General features: G+C 41.3%; 1 protein-coding gene across 1 annotated transcript in view; it reads right to left on the bottom strand.

The window, feature by feature from the left end:
• Positions 1 to 17,431, bottom strand: part of faf1 (Fas (TNFRSF6) associated factor 1) — a 56,976-nt gene that overhangs the window by 24,353 nt on the left and 15,192 nt on the right. Inside the window, exons 8-12 of the mRNA XM_062395717.1 lie at positions 12,416 to 12,502; positions 2,425 to 2,520; positions 2,166 to 2,289; positions 1,592 to 1,655; positions 1,402 to 1,483 (exon numbers count right to left, since the gene is read on the bottom strand). Coding sequence (XP_062251701.1) covers positions 1,402 to 1,483; positions 1,592 to 1,655; positions 2,166 to 2,289; positions 2,425 to 2,520; positions 12,416 to 12,502 — 453 coding nt within the window. The remainder of the gene's footprint in view (positions 1 to 1,401; positions 1,484 to 1,591; positions 1,656 to 2,165; positions 2,290 to 2,424; positions 2,521 to 12,415; positions 12,503 to 17,431) is intronic.

The raw sequence follows: 17,431 nt of genomic DNA, 5'->3' as shown, positions 1-17,431 counted from the left end.
TGGATTGAGTCAATCTCAACAGTCCTAACACACCTTCAGAAACACTTCATCAAATTTAGTGTTGTGCTTAGTGATTAGCCTCTCCCAGGCTTTGAGAGAGTGAGACTGATTCCTCTGTTTATAAACCCACTGAGAAACCCCCTTCAGTGAAATCTGCCCTATTCCAATATCCCCTTAATGAAGTGGACCTTTTCTACGACGAGGACACAAAAACTAGATCTCTTTTTCGAATGGAGCCAAAGAGCAAAGGATGCGATGACTCGATTGACAGAAGGGGGGGAGCAGTGCTCATATGCTACTGTGTAATGAAACCGTCAAAAGGGGCATGTTTTGGCCTGTCATCTAGGATGCTCATGATAAAACAAGACAAACACAGAACAGCTCAAATAGCTTCTGTTTTCACGCAAAACTCTTTGCACATATTCAGCTTCCCTAAAGCCACGCTAACCACGGCACAGTTGGCAGGCTAAATGTAGCTCGCCCAGAATAAAAACTAAATACAGTGAAAATGAATACTATTTCGCCCCTGCGCCGTTTGGAGCTCAGTTGTACAGCACTGAGTGTGTGAACACAGGGGAGACCTCAGCCATATTGTGCTGGCTTAGACGAGGAGATCAGCTGGGAAGTAGGCGAGGCGCCAGGCACCACTTTAGATTTTTTTTCCATCTCTGTTTATTTCACACACTCCACATGCCTTGCTCTCGGGCTGCAACCTCTCCTGCTCTTTCTCCTCTCTTCACGTCTTCCTTTAGCTTTAACTTTTTTAACACTCCTCTCCTTCCCAACTGTGTTATCTGCACTGTGCCTCTACTGTCATCCGGCTCTGTGAGCTGGGTGATCTGAGCCCCCCTCACATCTTGTGGTGTCCTCACAGTCTTATAAGGCTGTAATCCACACAAGCTGTCAATTGATACAAGCATCCCTAAAAGGACAAAAGCTGAAAAACGAGGTGACATCTGTCAGTGTGAAAAATTGATGAAATTATATAAATGTCTTCTCTGCACAGCAAAACATGTAGAGAAGACAAATAATAGTAAACACTGACTGAAAAGTATTTATAATTTGGATTAAATAAATTGACAGTGCCAACACACCATAAATGCAACTTATTACAACTTCCTCTTGTTCTAAATTCTAAACGACAGACAGAAGAAGAATAATATCCTGCTCAGTCTGTTTCTTCTCAGTGCTGTCTTAAACTGCTATAAAAACAACGACTAGACAAAATGACATCAGTGTTAAAGTAAAAGCCAACACTGGTAAGGTAAGTATCGTTTAACTCACCCATTGTCAGAACTAGATAGTTTTATACATAAGGGTAACATGATAAGTATGATTTTATCAACCATTACAGTGTCTCTGTAAATTATTTCTTTCCATTAGGCCCATTAGCTTACTTACATCTCTGGCTTTGCCGTAGAAGGCCTCTTGAGACGCTGCCTCCAAAGACCCAATGAAGAACATTGGGTGGGTCTCTCCATACCTTAAAACACACAACAAAAGAACAGTCCATAAAAACATATTGTTACGTTCCAGCATGTCACTCAAAGTCCACTGGGTCAATATGAGAAGTATGTGACGCTTGGCTCACCTTGAGGAAAATTCGGCAGTAAAGTGCAGTAAGGCATCAGCTTCATTCTCACTGTTCTCTGGCACTGTAATGACCACAAAATACTGCATGGTCAAGTTTTGAATGTGCAGTCACTGGAGCAAGAAAAGGTCCCATTTTATACACTTCTCTATCACTTTCCCAGTTTTGATGGACATGAGAAGAATTATTTGGGTTTTAAGTACAAGAAGTCAACTAAATATAGTTTTAAAATCTCTTCTCTCACGCTTCTCACTGAAGGTAAAGTGATTAATTCCACCCTATGACTGCAGCTTGGTAAAACTCACAGGTAAATGAACATTGTCATTCAGCTCTGAAATTAGCTTATGTCAAATCTGGCTTCCTGGAAGAAGGAGTCCTGCCATCTCATCTTAAGGCACAGTTTCTGAAAACATGTACATTTGTATAAGGATTGATTGATACTTTCCAGTATATATATAGCAACTAGAACCATTTGATAATCAATTTTTTTGGGGAAATATCAAGTTCTCTTTGTAGTGTATGGGACCTTTAAGAGCTTAAACCTATCATCATTATGCTGCTCCACTGTACGTACTCATGGGTGTTTTCCGACAGGTTGAGGAGCCCATTCCAAACATCTCTGAATCGTCCACACCAAACTCTGACGCATCCTCAAAATCATCCCCTTCACTGTCACTGATCATGTGGACATCTGCGCACTGTAAAGAGAATTTATTAGTTAACTTCACGATAGAGGTAATTAACAGAAGCACTTGTGTTTACCATGCTGTATTAGTCAGCATGTATACACAGAGCCTGGGGGGGGGAAGTAATGCACATATCCCTGTATATACCTCTTCTGTGGGCTCTTGGGTATTTGCTGTGGAGGATCTGCGACAGACACTGAGGTGATGGCAGGGATAGCTGATTCCAGAGACAGCTAGCGTCATCTAAAAACAGGAAACATAATGATAGAGTCATATTTAGAGTCAAGTAAATCAGTTAATGATCCTAGAAATGTATGTGAATGGCCGAGTAGGCTACTAAAAGTTGGGATCAAATTGAACTCTGTGATACTTGTTCATCAAGGGATGGATTGATGATAAATGCAAATCGTGACTGGACCATACCAAAGACTGAATGTAGGACTTTATTACCTATGTATTAGGGCTGGGCGATACGATTTGAAATTAATAACAGGATTATTTCAAGATATTACCTCCATTACGATTAATGTCCCGATCGTAAACAGACAGCCCCCCCCCACACCGAGGCCCTTCACTCAGTGCTATTCTACAAGTGCCTCTGTTCCTCTGCTCTTTTCTAATCACTCACATGTAGAACTGATCTTTATAAAAACCTGCTGAATTCATATTTATGTGTGGCATCATAATCTGTGGGATGAACTTCTCTCCTGTCTGCAGGAGTGTGTGTGAGCACAAAGCAAACGTCAGTACTGTTCAAGTCCAAATAACTTCTGCTTAGGTTTGGTGTTTATTGTATAACTGTAAAGTGAGTGCAGATCAGAGGGGGAGTGAGGAGGGAGGACATGTAGTACGGTAATACAGCTCGGTACAGGGTACCCGGGCCGCTTCTGCAAAATTAACATAGAGTTAATCCAAGAGTTTGTGGAAAGTATTAATGAATTAAACGACATTAGCAATATTAGGTTGGTTATAGGTTAATCAATTTCAGTTGCCATACATTTTCGGTTAATTGCTCAGCCCAGCCCTAGCATGTATCATGACATATTTCATGACTTTTGAACAAAGACCTGCTTGTCGCTCTAATAAGGGGAGACCTTGATGAGGTATCTGTACACCTGCAGTATAGCCAACAGCGTGATGGTGGTTTGCAGAGAACACCTGACTAATGAGCTCCCGAAATCTGTAGCCAGGGCTGAAAATGTCAGCATTCAGCAGGGACTCATTACAGTTCATGACTCCAAGCTCAGATCTCGAGGGACATCAACAGTACATGCAAGGCTGTTGCAGGACGTAGTGTGAAATGGAGATACCTCACTTTTAAAGAGCGCTGTACCGAATTTTAGATCGATTCCTAACATATAATATATGCAGAGCCACTTTAAAACACCAAAACTTAGGGTTATTTTACTCAACACACCTTGTTAATTCCTTCAACAGTGACTTGTAAAAGCAGGACTGGTTAAATTATAACCAAGACTTTAAGCCTGAATACACTGATACTTGTCACAGTAACACAACAATATATGAATTCACATTTTAATTGTCAGGAGCAGAGCAGAAAGGCCAGATGCAGATACTTTTCTGGGAGAGTGAACTTCTAAACTACAGGACAGAGGCCGGGCAGCCATGCAGGCAGGGTGTGATAAGGGGCAGCGAAGCTGCTCGTCCCCTGCAGAGGTCCTGTGATCTGTTCTATTGTCAGGTGCCACGGAACACAAAGAGCAGCTGGACGCAGTTGAATTGGGAGACGATTACATGCAACGCCAATTGAGTCTGAAAAGAGCTACACAGTGTGCAGGGAGTTTCTCTCTCTGTAGAGCAGTCCCTCATGCTGGCCTCTGGAACAGCAGAGAATAGTGTAACCACTCGACCTTGTCAGCAACATGGACTCACTTGTGGGTGCCGCTGTGTACCTGCCACTGATAAGAAGTAAAGTATCTGACAAAGTACTGTGTCTACGATTTTTTACCTTTTCACACCATCTCATCCTTGAAGCAATAGAAAGTAAGTCAGTTGCCGCCATGAGACCAAAATATTTGGACAAAAAAAAAAAATTGTGACTAAGACGAAGGCTGTCTGATCTATTTTTCTACTACCAGAGGTTTTGTTCAAATGAGTATACCATAGTATTTAAACAAAACAATGGAGTATTATAATGTATCAGGTGATTCATTTGCTGGAATTTTTTGTCAGGCTCCCGAAAAATAAAAATATATAAATATATAGATATGATGGAGGAGTTTATGCAACATTAGAATCCCAGATTACCATGTTCATTATCCCTGATATGACCTATGTTAATTCACATTAGTGCCAGGATAACCAACCTTAGCCCGAGGGGACCTATTGGGAACCAACAGGTTGGGTCGAATGTGACAAAAATTTGGTAATTAAAAAAATGCCTATTGGATTCGGGGCAGGCTCAGTAAGTTTTTTCTCTCAGTCTCTGTCTTAATTCTCATACATGGTATAGCCAAAAATGTTATTGTTTACAGGGGTTTATTTAATAAACTGTGTAAGTGATTGCCAGGAGAGGAACAAACATTTTATAAATTAAAAAAATTGTTAAGTAGGTATATAACGAAACTGGTTATAATACTGACCATAATGTCTTAAATTCCCATAAGCTCAGTAACCAAGAGGACACATGAGAAAGGCAGTATCTCCCCTGAAGGTTGGAGAATGAATAATATCCTGATGAGTACTCCTCTTCCATGTTGTCTTAAGCAAAGGAAATTCCTAAAAACACAGTGGCTAGACTGATGTGCAATGTGGAAATTAAACAAACCAAGAGTGACATCACCTCTAAAGGATCTGACAGCATCTCACAACTTACTCATTGTAAAGGTTAAATGTGTTGGGAATAAAAACAGACTAAGAAAACACAACTCTTGTTTCTCACTGAATTAAAACCATTCCTATAGGCCAGGAACCGTCAGTTACACCAGACACAATGACATAGGTGTGCACACTGATAATAGAAGAGAGATAGTGTTTCTTGTATATTACCAATTAGTAGCAGAGGTGCTTTTGACCATGAGAATTATGCAAGTGTCACGGCGAGGGCAGCTCAGTGTCCCAGGGACACCTATGAATAACACTTAACTCCAAACTCAACTCTAACGAATTTAGTGCTCTGGTCCCACGGTATTCATTTCTCTCTTTTCTCTCCATTATAAAGTAATGGAGCAACAACTACATAAGAGTATTGGGACCACTTTAAGGGGGAAAATCTGATATTTCTAGAATAAAGTCATAATACTACGAGAATTAAGTCATAATAAAGTCAGGACTTTAAAAAGATTGTGTTAGAAACTGTCTCTAATCCGAGGAAAAAAACACAGAATTTGTGGAGGAGAAAATGTTTGGTAGTAGTCAATGGTTACATCTGCGTGATATGCAAAGGCGTTTTGAGATTGGTTCAACATTTTGGATCCAGGAGTGGAACTCTGGTGCGCACAAGTTCTCTGTTGCTGCTTATTTCCTAAAAATGTAAAAAAAATGTCTCTAAGTATAAGGACTTCTTTCAAATACATTTTTGACTTTATTCTCGTAAAATAATGAATTATTTCTCATAAAATTATTACATTATTTATGAAATATGACTTTCTTCTCGATAACGACTTTCTTATACAATTTAAATAAAAAAAACTTTAATCTTAAAATATTTAATATGGATCTAATACTAAATTTTATTAACTGAAGTTTTTCGACAAGAGGAAAACAAACATCTGGGACTTAATCAAAGTTAAGGTACCTGAGGATATGATGGGATCCAGCTCTGAAAGAGAAAGCCTGGATAGAGTCGGGGTACTGAGCCGGAAAAAGATTAACTGAGCCTGAAGCATGTGAAGGAATGGCCCTAAATAAATTCTGCCTATTCCCCGATCGAGTGGCAATCAAACGTGAGGGTCTTAACAGCGGCTGCAGAGAGGATCCCCATAAACCCTTTACCCCCCCACTCCTCACAATGAGTGGCTTTCATTTGAGGGTCTAATAAGTGTATAAATAAAGTTGATAGCTTCCCCTGTCAAAGACGGCGTGGAGGGTTTGGGCTGACATGGATTCAAGGAGGGGAGGTGAAAGGAAAAAAATGAGTTGAGTGCCTCTCAATCCTCTTCCTCGCTTTGACCCGACGGCTTCTCCCGATGTTGAGGTACACACGTGCAGCTTGGTGGCTCAGTGGTAAAACGTGGAAACAAGGCTAAAGCGCCGCAGGGCACGGGGTAAAGGGGGGTAGGGGAGGGAGTGAGGTTAACCCCCTAAGTGACCCTCTCCCCCATCTCCACACAAAGGGACTGGCTCTTCTTTTTTGGATTCTTTTAATTAACACTTGCATTGAGGCTCGAAGCATTCAGAGGCCGATACAGGGAAAGAATTCTCTCTCGCTTAACCCCCCCTCCCTTCTTTGCCTCTCTCCCCTTCAACCCTTTCTTCCCCTTCTCTACCTTTCTTTTCCTCCCATTCCCTCCCTTCATTCTCTCTGTGTTTCAGTTTTTTCTTTTCTTTTCTAGTGTAGGCAGTGTTTGGATTAGGTGTCTGGCTGTGAGTGTGAGATAATTACTACTGACAGCTGCACTGACGGCAATCACAACCACACTACCACCTTAGCCCACTTTCTCTTTGATGGAGCAGGAGAAGAACAGTGAGAAGAGAGAGGCCAAAAAGGAGGCAGAGAGCAGCCCACCCTAAACACCTGTTGGTCACCTTGTCCAAGCTGAGCCTAGCTGAAGATGAAACTCTCCTTATTAGTATGTAGGGAAGGTTTTCAAGAACATGTCCTAAATTGGTACCAGTTACTTATTGGTTGGTACTGAAATATTGATTAAATTCTGAGCAAATAGTGTTGCTATTAGTATTTATGTTATGTTCTTGATTTTGCTATGCGGCCTGCCATTACAAAATAATTACCGCCGCTACTCAAGGATTATGGGAGATGCACATTTGGCCCAGATGCCTTGTACCATGCAGGAGTATCCTGTTGGAGCGTCCTTCCTCACCGCTCTCCCGTTGGCCCGCGATCACTTTGCACTTCAGCAATACACACCAATACTAATCAGAGATTGTTAGGACCCATACCCAGGCACTTGAGTATAAAGGTCTATGTGTTTGTTAGTAAAGCGTGTGCAGTCTCTGCTGTTTTCTTAGAGTCATTGAGCTATACCTGATATTGCCATTATGCTAATTTTCTGTTATATAATGTGAATAGTCTTTTCTTTATATTTATTACGGGAAGCCTACATAATCACAGTTTATTTTGGTATATTAAAATACTTTTAAGGTGTGTGTGTGCTGAAGTGAATGGGATTTATTTTTTTGTTTTTGTTATTTGCTGTGGTATCCAAATGGTTATCGAGAATCATGGATATGTCATGTTATCGGTATTGAGTACAATTTGGAAATCGTGACATCCCTAAACCCAGCAAGATGGGGGCTTCACATAAAGAATAAATAACTTAGAAAATTAGATAGATAGACTAACTCAGTGCAGCCTGAATGTCACCTGAAGGCAGCCAGTTACACGAGGGAGAGGGGGGGGGGCTCTGCCTGAGCTTACAGCTGAGCCCTGTTGCTAAGGAAACAACCAAGCCGCCCTCAATAAACCCTCGGTTGCATAGGCCCCTCTCAGGTAGAGGAGTATTCCATTAATGCCAGATGGGAAGCAGAGGGAGGTGCTGGCCTACAAGGCAAGGCACCTCTCCGAGGATCCACAGCATTAATACATTAGCAAACACCATGAAACACTGCATAAATGTCAGCAATTACTGGCCAGAGGGAAGGAAGGGTGGTGGAGGTGGGCTCGGAGATGAGAGGGGGTGTAATAAGGATGTCCCACCGGCTGTCAATCACTCCAACAGGTGTGGAGGACAGACTGCCAATCAAAACAACTCCAATGAGTTGAGGCCTTCCGAGAAATTCTCCTTTGCTTTGTTTAGGCAAAGGAGCAAAAGGAGGAGCAGAGGAGAAAAGAAGAGACTCAGTCAATACAGGCAGTTGACGTCTTAGGACGGCGGCCTCTCAAACAGATTCTGCCACGACCTCTGTCATCATCTTCAGCACAGCTATGAAGAGCTTTATCACAGACACAACAGTCTGGTGGAACATGGAGGCAGAACTACATCATATTTTTTTTTTTAAACCATGCCAGAGTAATTGTCGGTTCACCTCATCGATGGGAATTACTTCCATTAAATTGTGGCAAAAGCCACCATGTTTAATTTTTTATCACAAAACAAATAAGCACAAAAAAAACATATACAAGTGCTAGTTATTTCCGACACTGTGATTCTTTATTATCGTAAAATTAGGATTTTTTTTTAAATAAAAATGTCACTTTATCCTCTCAACATTATGACTTTATTTTCAATTAAATTACAATTATATTCTTTTTGTCATTTATAATTAAATTACCACTATTTTTGTAATAGTACTTGAATTTTAATAAAATGATGACTATATTCTTGCAATATTACGAGTTTATTTGTTATTAAATTACCACTTTATTCTTGTATTATAATAACTTCATATTTAATTAATTATGACTTTATTCTTGTCATATTAATACTTTATTTTTCATTAAATGACAACTTTATTCTCCTTATATTGTTTCTTTAAATTACAACTTTAACCATAATACAATGACTTTATTTCCCATTAAATTACATCTCTGTTTCTGTAATATTACATTATACTCAAAATAAATCAAGAAAAAATCTTTAATATGGCCCTTTTGTGTTTTCACAGAGAACTGGCAAGACTGTTGTGATGCAGAAACAACAAAGCAAGCAACCAAAAATATAGTGAGTCACCACATGATTCTCTACACTGCTAAATAGTGCAAACTAATAACCTGTAATTAATCTGAGAGGAACACTGGAATTACAGCACCTACAAATGTGCTCAAGAAAAATCCTAATTGCTAACAAATGAGTCACAGATGTAATTTCATGTGTCAGGTCAGCCTTGGGTAAATGTTCCACCAGCATCACACATAATGAAAAGAAAAAGATGAAACTGGGACAATGCATACTCTTTAGAATCCACAACGTAGAAGTTCATGGGAATTAAAAATGTGTTGTAACAGAGGTAACTGATTGTTGTAGTTCATGTTTTTACAGTGTTGTGACTCATCTTCACTACATAAACACTAAGGAAATTATATTTGACCAAGGTCAACAAATCTACCAGGCGAGAAATGAGCAACAGCTCCCATCGCCTCCTGCTTTAATTACACTTCCTTTTACATTGCTTAGTGCAACACCACTTACAATAGCACGGTGCTCTGAATAAACTGTTGTGTCGCTTACTGCTATTTGAGCATTATCCATCCTGATCCAATTTCAACTCTCCATAAGGCCTTGAATAATTCAGAGCACAATAAACAATGAAAACCACTGAGTGGACTGTATAAGGGAGGGGGATGCAACACATGGCTGCTTGTTTCCCTGAAAGGTGAGAATGTCTTTAAAACACACTCGTTTCCAGAACGCTCTAATAACGCAGGACATGATTTAACCAACGATTAAACAACTGAAATAACCTAAAAAAAACTAAAACAACTGACGGAAGAGTCTAAAATGGTTTGGGTCTTCTCATCCTACTTAGAAGCAACCAATCATGTCATAGATCTGAACATGCATCCAAAAAAATTCTTAAATACTCAGTTAAGAGGTATGAACCATTATTCCCAACTGTTAAAATAGCCAAAAACTCGGTGTGAACAATAAGACAAGCACATTCACAAACACACAAATGAAAATATACACACACAAATTAAAATGAAAGCGGACAAACACAGTTATATCACACACTCAAAGGCAAAACAAAGTTAAGTAGTAATCGATTCCACTGCAAGGGGGCTAGTGTGCAGGGCTAAGCGTAATCTGGGGCCTCTGGCTGCCATGTTTATTGGCCCAAACCTCAGGAGATGAGACAGGGCTAATGAGCTAGACACTAATACTGGCTCCCTACCCGCCTGCTAGGCCGGCCAAGCCCTTGGCTTTCTCTGCTAATACCTTTAGACGTTTCAATAAGAGAGCGGTGGCTAGAGCAGAGGCCATTATTACACTTCTGTCCCTGTGCTTTTTAATATCTCCTCATCCAGGAAACACAGGTCCTGCAGATGTGTGTTAGCCAGGTGCTGACTGGGCCTGTGATGCCACAATGAGCTGCAATCTATTCATGATATCCATAGCTACCTATGGGGACGGACTGAGATTCACTGATGACAAGGACACAAAAATACAAAGATATCGACCAGAACTATTGATATTATTCAAAGCTTTTTAGTGGTTAGCTTACATGTTTGTACAAAAGCAATACACCACAATAGTCTATCGCCACCTATAAATATATCAAATAATGTAATGTAAGTAAGTATTTATTCCATCGGGAAAATATACATCTACTGAGCACTTATTATGAACACTAAATAATATCTTTAGCCTCCCATTACTCCGAAAACGAACTCAGCTCTTCATGGCAAAGATTCCAGTCTATACTGATGCATTGCATCACTTCAGCAGATTTGTCAGCTGCACATTCATGATGCAAACCTCTCATTCTACCACATCCCAAATGTCTTCGACTGGACTCAGATTTGGTGTCTGCGTTGGGGGGCCATTTAAATTCACTCAACTGCTTTTCATGTTCATGAAACCAGTTCGAGACGACTGTTACTTTGTGACACAGTAAATAATTGTCCTGGAAGTGACCATTAGAAAATGGTCAATTTGGGTCATAAAAGGAGGCACATGCTAACAAAAAATCATAGGTTGTTGCATTTAAACTTTGAATTATTAGTTATTAAGGGGGTCAAAGTGTGTGGGGTCATGACGCCACCACCATTAGTCTGGACTTTTGGTAGACAGCAGGATCGGTGCATGAATTCATACTGGTGATGCTCTGCCACCTGCAGTCTCAGCAGAAATACAGATTAATTAAACCAGGCTACATCACAGGTTCATCAGTGATGATGAACCTGTGACCACAGCAGCTTCAGATTTCTGTTCTTAACATTGCCTGTTAGCCTGAACCAGTCAGGTCATTCTCCTTTGACCGCTGTTGCTGTGAAACTTGTGTCTGTTTAATCAAAACTGGGCCTTTACTTAAATAACAGATGACACATAGAATAGACTGGATAAATACGGATAAACTGTGTATAGAAAATGGGTCATCATTAATAACCACATTATGCACTGCCACTTAAAATATAAATAGAAACACTGTGGTCTAGTCGTTAAGCCAAGTCTGACTTAATTTACACCTCCCATTAACATGTGTCTCACTAGATATTTTTTTAACCTTATTACATTTACACCTGGGTTAATATGTGTCTCCAGTGTCTACATTGAGATCAGAGTGTTCCGTCTAGCTCATGTCACATCTTCTCATTTGCAAGAGAGGAGGAAAAAAAATGGGTGCTTTTACACCTGTAATTTCAAGTGGTCAAGCTTTAACAGACTGCAAGCTAATCACCCAAAATCCATTTTAATTCCAGGTATGAAATTGGTATCTGGAATAGGACGTGTATTATAACACTTGGAAAAAAGAAACAAAGTCAATACTCCAACCAAACAGCAATCACATAGATCTAAAAGGAAAACGTTAGCTATGGGTTAACAGAAGAATGTGTGCACAACAGCTCCTCAATGTAGCATGATAAACCATCCTCTACAATTAGCATGGGAACACATATGCTGTCAAAGAAGGGGCGAGACAAAGGGGGTCAGAGGTTCCTCAAGGTTCTGTATGAGGGCCACTTCTGATCAGCTTGACTGTGGGCAGAGTGAATAGTTGGGAAGAGCGACCCTGGGATGGGAGAGGTCAGCGGGACTCAATGATGTGAGCTTTAATGTCCACAGATAGAGGACACAGGATGGGAACCGTCTTTGACATCTTAATTAGCTTCAACATCTTACTCTCATGCTTCTGACAGATGGTTTTGGCATGGATTACAAAGACACAGACAGAGTGTCAAACTGTTTCCACTGCTCTTTGAAATTATCATCAAAATAATGTACGTAGACCGTCATTTGTACTGTACTAAGTATCTCTAATATCAGTGAGAGCAACATACCGACTTTACTGGTCCTAGTCAAAATTTTTGAATGTTTTTTTATGTTTGTGTGTCTCTTACAGAGTCATCAGTTGCTGATGCAGGCCATCCCTCCCATTGTTGATGCCGGACTGGGATGTTTGTCAAGTCTGAAATGTTCCTCTTCACCTGCAAACAACGAAAAAGTATAACAGTGTAGTCAGCATACATGAATAAGATAAGCACCACATCAGAAGGAAAAGGTAAAAAAGAAAGAAAAAAAAACATCAACTCAGACTCTGACGTCATTCTTTACTGTCCATAAAAGAAACTGTCTTTCTATCATTATAATTAAAAAATATTTCATCTAAATCAAAGTACTCTACATTCAGACGCATGTAGAAAAACTGGGATGGAGGCAAAGAACTAAGGAGGAGATGAGTCAAAAGGAGAGTGGAGGAGAAAAAAAAGACAGCCATTGTTATCAGCATTCTTCAGATGCCACTGCTAATGCCCAGCAACAACAGCCCCACGCTCTGAAATGAACAGTATTTCTCTTCTCCCATTGAAGTGTGGACGCTGTATCTGCATCATTTAATAACATTCCTTGCTTTTAAACAGTTAGCAGCCAGCAGCGCCTGTCCCCTTGAGCGCTGTGTTACACCGTCCAGTTGGTTGTTGGTTTAAAGCCCAAACGCCAGCCTGATGTGCGCCAGCTGAAGCTGATCAAAGCCCCGTCGGCGTCTGAGCGCTGGCGGCCATGGATTGTGTGCATTTGTTCGGCAGGATTTTGCCATTTGGGCCCGCAGGGCTGGACATGGATGCTGAGAAAACTATCTATTGTTGAACAAAGATCCCTCCGCACACGGACCAAATCCTGTCTTTGTAAAAAGCACTGAGGAGAGATGGATCCTTGGGCATATGCAGGGCTGCTGATCATGGAGGTGGAAACTTAAAGAATGCTACAAACACAAAGTCAAACCCAATGTCAGGAAAGCGGCAGCAAAACACTGAACTATGAAGACTGCCGGAGCAGACTTTGCTCTGGCACTTGCACCTTGACACTCTTCTATTAAGTCTATTTGTACGTGCATATCTAGTGATGTGGGTGTAAGAGAGTACAGAAGAAATATTTCAATTTTAATCTGAATTCATCAGTTTATCGAGGCAACAGAACATTTTCTGTCCAAGTTATAAATCTTTCAAAGAAAGTAGATGCCCACTTTTCTGGTTTTGTTCTGGGACTGGAGAAGCCAAAGCAATCTGAAGTACAAACAAGTTGGGAAAAAAATAAAAGAACACTAATAAATGAGTGGCACAGTCCATCCTTTGTCTTTCTATCTCAAATCCCACACTGCTCAGTACCTATCCTTATGAAGAGAAGCTATGACCATGATAGCAGTCTGGGGTCAGAGCGGGTGGCCAGTGTTATTACAGAGTGTAATATCTATGTTTGACCAGCCGGACTACAGGGATTTGAGTGACCGGCTGGCCGGCCGATGAATAGAGGGGAAAAGGGAGGAAAGGAGAGGCATAAACACTAGTAATGAAGAGGCTGCTGTCAAAGGTTAAAGCAGCATCAGAGAAACAACAAACTAACGCCAACCACAGGGAGAGTTGAGGTAAGAGGTGGAGGAGGAGGCTGGGTAGGAGGAGGAGAGGAGATGGACAGCAAAACACACCTGGCAGAAGTTAACCTGATCTCACCACAGAAAGAAAACACAGCTACACAGCAGCGCCTGCCACCTGAAACTACACCACAGAAATTTACACTGGTCTGCTCGTCATATGAAAACGATGGTGCTGCCATGAAAATGACGCAACCATATCAGAGAAAAACAGGGTATGACATTTATAGCTGCTAAATAACAGGATAACATGCCTTGCTCTAGCACCTCCAGGTAGCCAAAGTATTTTTTGTAGTCCCCAACTACACTTCAATGCATGTGTTATCCACAGCATCCATCTCAGAGGAAGCAATACTGTCTAATGCTGCCCCCTGTCTGCCGAAACAGTCATTTCATTGGTTACATACACAGCAACAAATTTAAACAGTTATATTAAAACCTTGACTCCAAGTAATTCATTTTTACATCGAAAATTCCGATTTACAATTACCGGTTAAAACTTGTTTGAGCTGAGTCATGTTATAATGTGTATAAATGATACTCGGTAGTTAAAAAAGTAGAACATGATCCGGAAGGTAAAAGACTCCAGTGAAAAGCATCCATCAACCTGACTTGTACATAAAGATACTCAAATGTAAAGGGGAACATCTTTACCACAGCAGAGGACAATTTAAATAAATGTCTTCATGACAAATAACAGTTCTGCTTGCTTGTCTGCTGCTGTACATTTTGAGATGAGGCTGAGGTGTAGAAGCCAGTATTATTCACAACATTAACTACACTGGCTGTGAAGCTGAGCTCCTGGCAATGCACCTCACAGCAAAATTAATGATCCAATCATTGTAAATGCCAATTGCCTGTAATCCCTGGCTGGAAGCAAATCAAAGAGAAGGAAAGGTTTCCATTAAACAGTCACAAGCGCTCTCTCTCTCCCTCTCTTTCTTCATCTCCCCTAGGCACCAGATGCCTTTCTTTCATTGCTTTTTCGATCCAGCCCTCTATTTTTCAGCTCTGCGTCTCTGTCTGCATTTGGTTCCTATGAGTTTCCCAGCTGCAGGGCAGGGATGGGGGCCCAGGACCAGCCTTGGGGGGGAGTAGAGGAGGGAAATCCCTAGGACAACTGGTCTGGTCACGGACAGCTCAGGACCCAGAAGCCATCCCTATTCTACCCTCTACTTCCCTGGCAAACATTTGCTCTCCAGCTTAGCTCAGCAGCTAGCCAGAAACTTATCCCTGCACTCTTGTCTGGTAATGCCAATCAGAGTCTACGCATCTCTGCGTACCAGAGATGGGAGAAGAAAAGGTTGAGAAGGGACACTGGGAGAGAGATGGAGAATGGAGGGATAGAAAGGGAGGGGCAAGGGCAGTTCCCTGAGAGCCACAAGGCAAAGCCAGAGCCTTTGGGGAAGACAAACAAGAAGACAGGACTCTATCCCTATTGATATGCACAAGCAGGGACCATCGGCAAGTCTTCATCTAAGACAAAAGGGAGAATGGGGAGAAAAAGGCGCTGTGTAGTGGAGTCCATATGTGTCTGTGAGTGGACACAGTATGAGGAGAAAGGGGAGTTGGTCACGCTGAATATGCTGCTACTTCTTTGTTGCATTCTCAAGTCTTCCACTGATGACATAAATACACAACTCTACCTCCTATGTGTGTCTTATTCTAGCTTGTATCTCAGATTTTTAAAGCCCAACTCCAACATCACAAAGGTCGCCCAAATGACTTGCACATGTAGCATCTCTTTCCGCCCTTGCATTTCCGAAAACATAATAAGCCTGTTCCAGAGCTAAAGAGTAAATATATAAAGAGCATGATCAACATGGGGCAAACAGAATCCAGATCTATGCAGGTTAAAGTTCTGGGCCTCATTTTCACTGCAGGGGGCTTGAGATGCCTAAAGACAAGCATGCGTAAGGAAAAGACCACAACATGGAGGCCTGTTTAAGCCCATATTGTCCCTTCTCTATCCCCAATGTCCTCTTACAGCACCCCCACCAAGCCAACAGTCCTTTGCCTCCTTTCTGCGTCCACAGTCCCCCCCTCCCACACTGCAGGGTCCCCTCCCCAGTGTTTGTAATCCCAGCAGAAACACTTAAGGTTCACAGTGGGTGCTCATCAAAACCATCTGCCTGAGAAGAGAGTGGGAGAGAGGATGGAGGGAGGAGAAGAAGCAAAGAGCGAGGGAGGAGAAGTAAAAAACCAGGGGAGGCAAACTGCCTCCTCTGGTTCAGATGTTGGTTGTATTAATCTGCTTAATTATCACAATTACAAGCCCGGCTAGTAGCCTGATTATTATTATCAGTGTAATCTTCACTTTCACTTACACTGAGTCGGACACCTCTCAATGCTGCATGGGAGTTAGTAAACTCAATGTAAAATGTATACACCAAAATTAGCATGTATAAACAGTTTTTTTCAAATGAGGGTAAACCCACAAAAAAAAGGCAATCAACTCCTTTCCCATTGCCAGCAGAGGAGTTTTTCTCATGCGTAATGTTCTACGTCACCAACATGATGAAAACTGAGGCACTCTCTCACCTCGCTGTCTAGCCAATTTAGTACATTCACCGGGATTTATCACCTCTATATCAGTGCCGATCAGAGCCAATAAAAACCTGTGTCTGCTGCAAAGTAATTTAACCTTGTAGTAAATTCTGTTTTTAATCCATTCCCATTCCTGACAAAAGCGGGATGTTAATGGGCATAACTTCATTAACACTGAAAGAATTTCAACCTGATATTTACAATTGCATATACGGTATTAGGTGAAAATTATGACTACTTCATTTACATGTGAGTTAAAATCAAGAGTGGCTATGATCAGTCTTTGGGGAGCTTATTTCCTGTCACCTGTGACAGAAGGCTACCTGCAGTGAATAATAAATGATGCCTGGTCAGGTCTGCCTCAGCCTGGGGGGGTGGGGGCTCAACTCACATGAGCACAAACATATACACATTCTTACCTATCTACCTTTTATGGTCTTCATTCTTAAATACATTTCCAGCTGTGTTAGCACTAACCACCGGACGGAGAGGTGTACTGGCTTCACACTGGGTCAACTACAAGCAACTATAAATATTTCATACGCTGCCAAATCTACTGTTTAGTTTCAGATGAGGGAAATGAATGGACTGTCTCTTTCCATTGCTCCTGCATGCCTAGATCAAACAATGTTCAGTCATTTAAGCTGCCTCCTAGACTGCTGAGACTGCTGAGAGAGAGCGAGAGAAAGACGCAGTGTAGGGGGAATGGGGAGAAAAAGAGGGGGTTGTACCAGACCGCAGCTGTGAGAGTAATTATGTGCTCGGAAATGTGATCATTTGTGATGAATAATGAATCGATGGCTGAGATAGACTAGCAATGCTTGGCGAATGGAATGAAAGCTGTGGTATGAGAAACCAGAATGAGGTACAATAATATTATGTATGTGAGAGTCTGTGGGTGAGTTACTGAGAGCTTTCATGAGTGTGTGTGTGTGTGTCGTTG

The sequence above is a fragment of the Platichthys flesus genome, chromosome 9 (genome assembly GCF_949316205.1).
Source record: "Platichthys flesus chromosome 9, fPlaFle2.1, whole genome shotgun sequence".
Lineage (NCBI taxonomy): Eukaryota > Metazoa > Chordata > Actinopteri > Pleuronectiformes > Pleuronectidae > Platichthys > Platichthys flesus.
The sequence above is the reverse complement of the archived record's forward strand: the minus strand, read 5'-3'. Positions and strand labels throughout refer to the sequence as shown.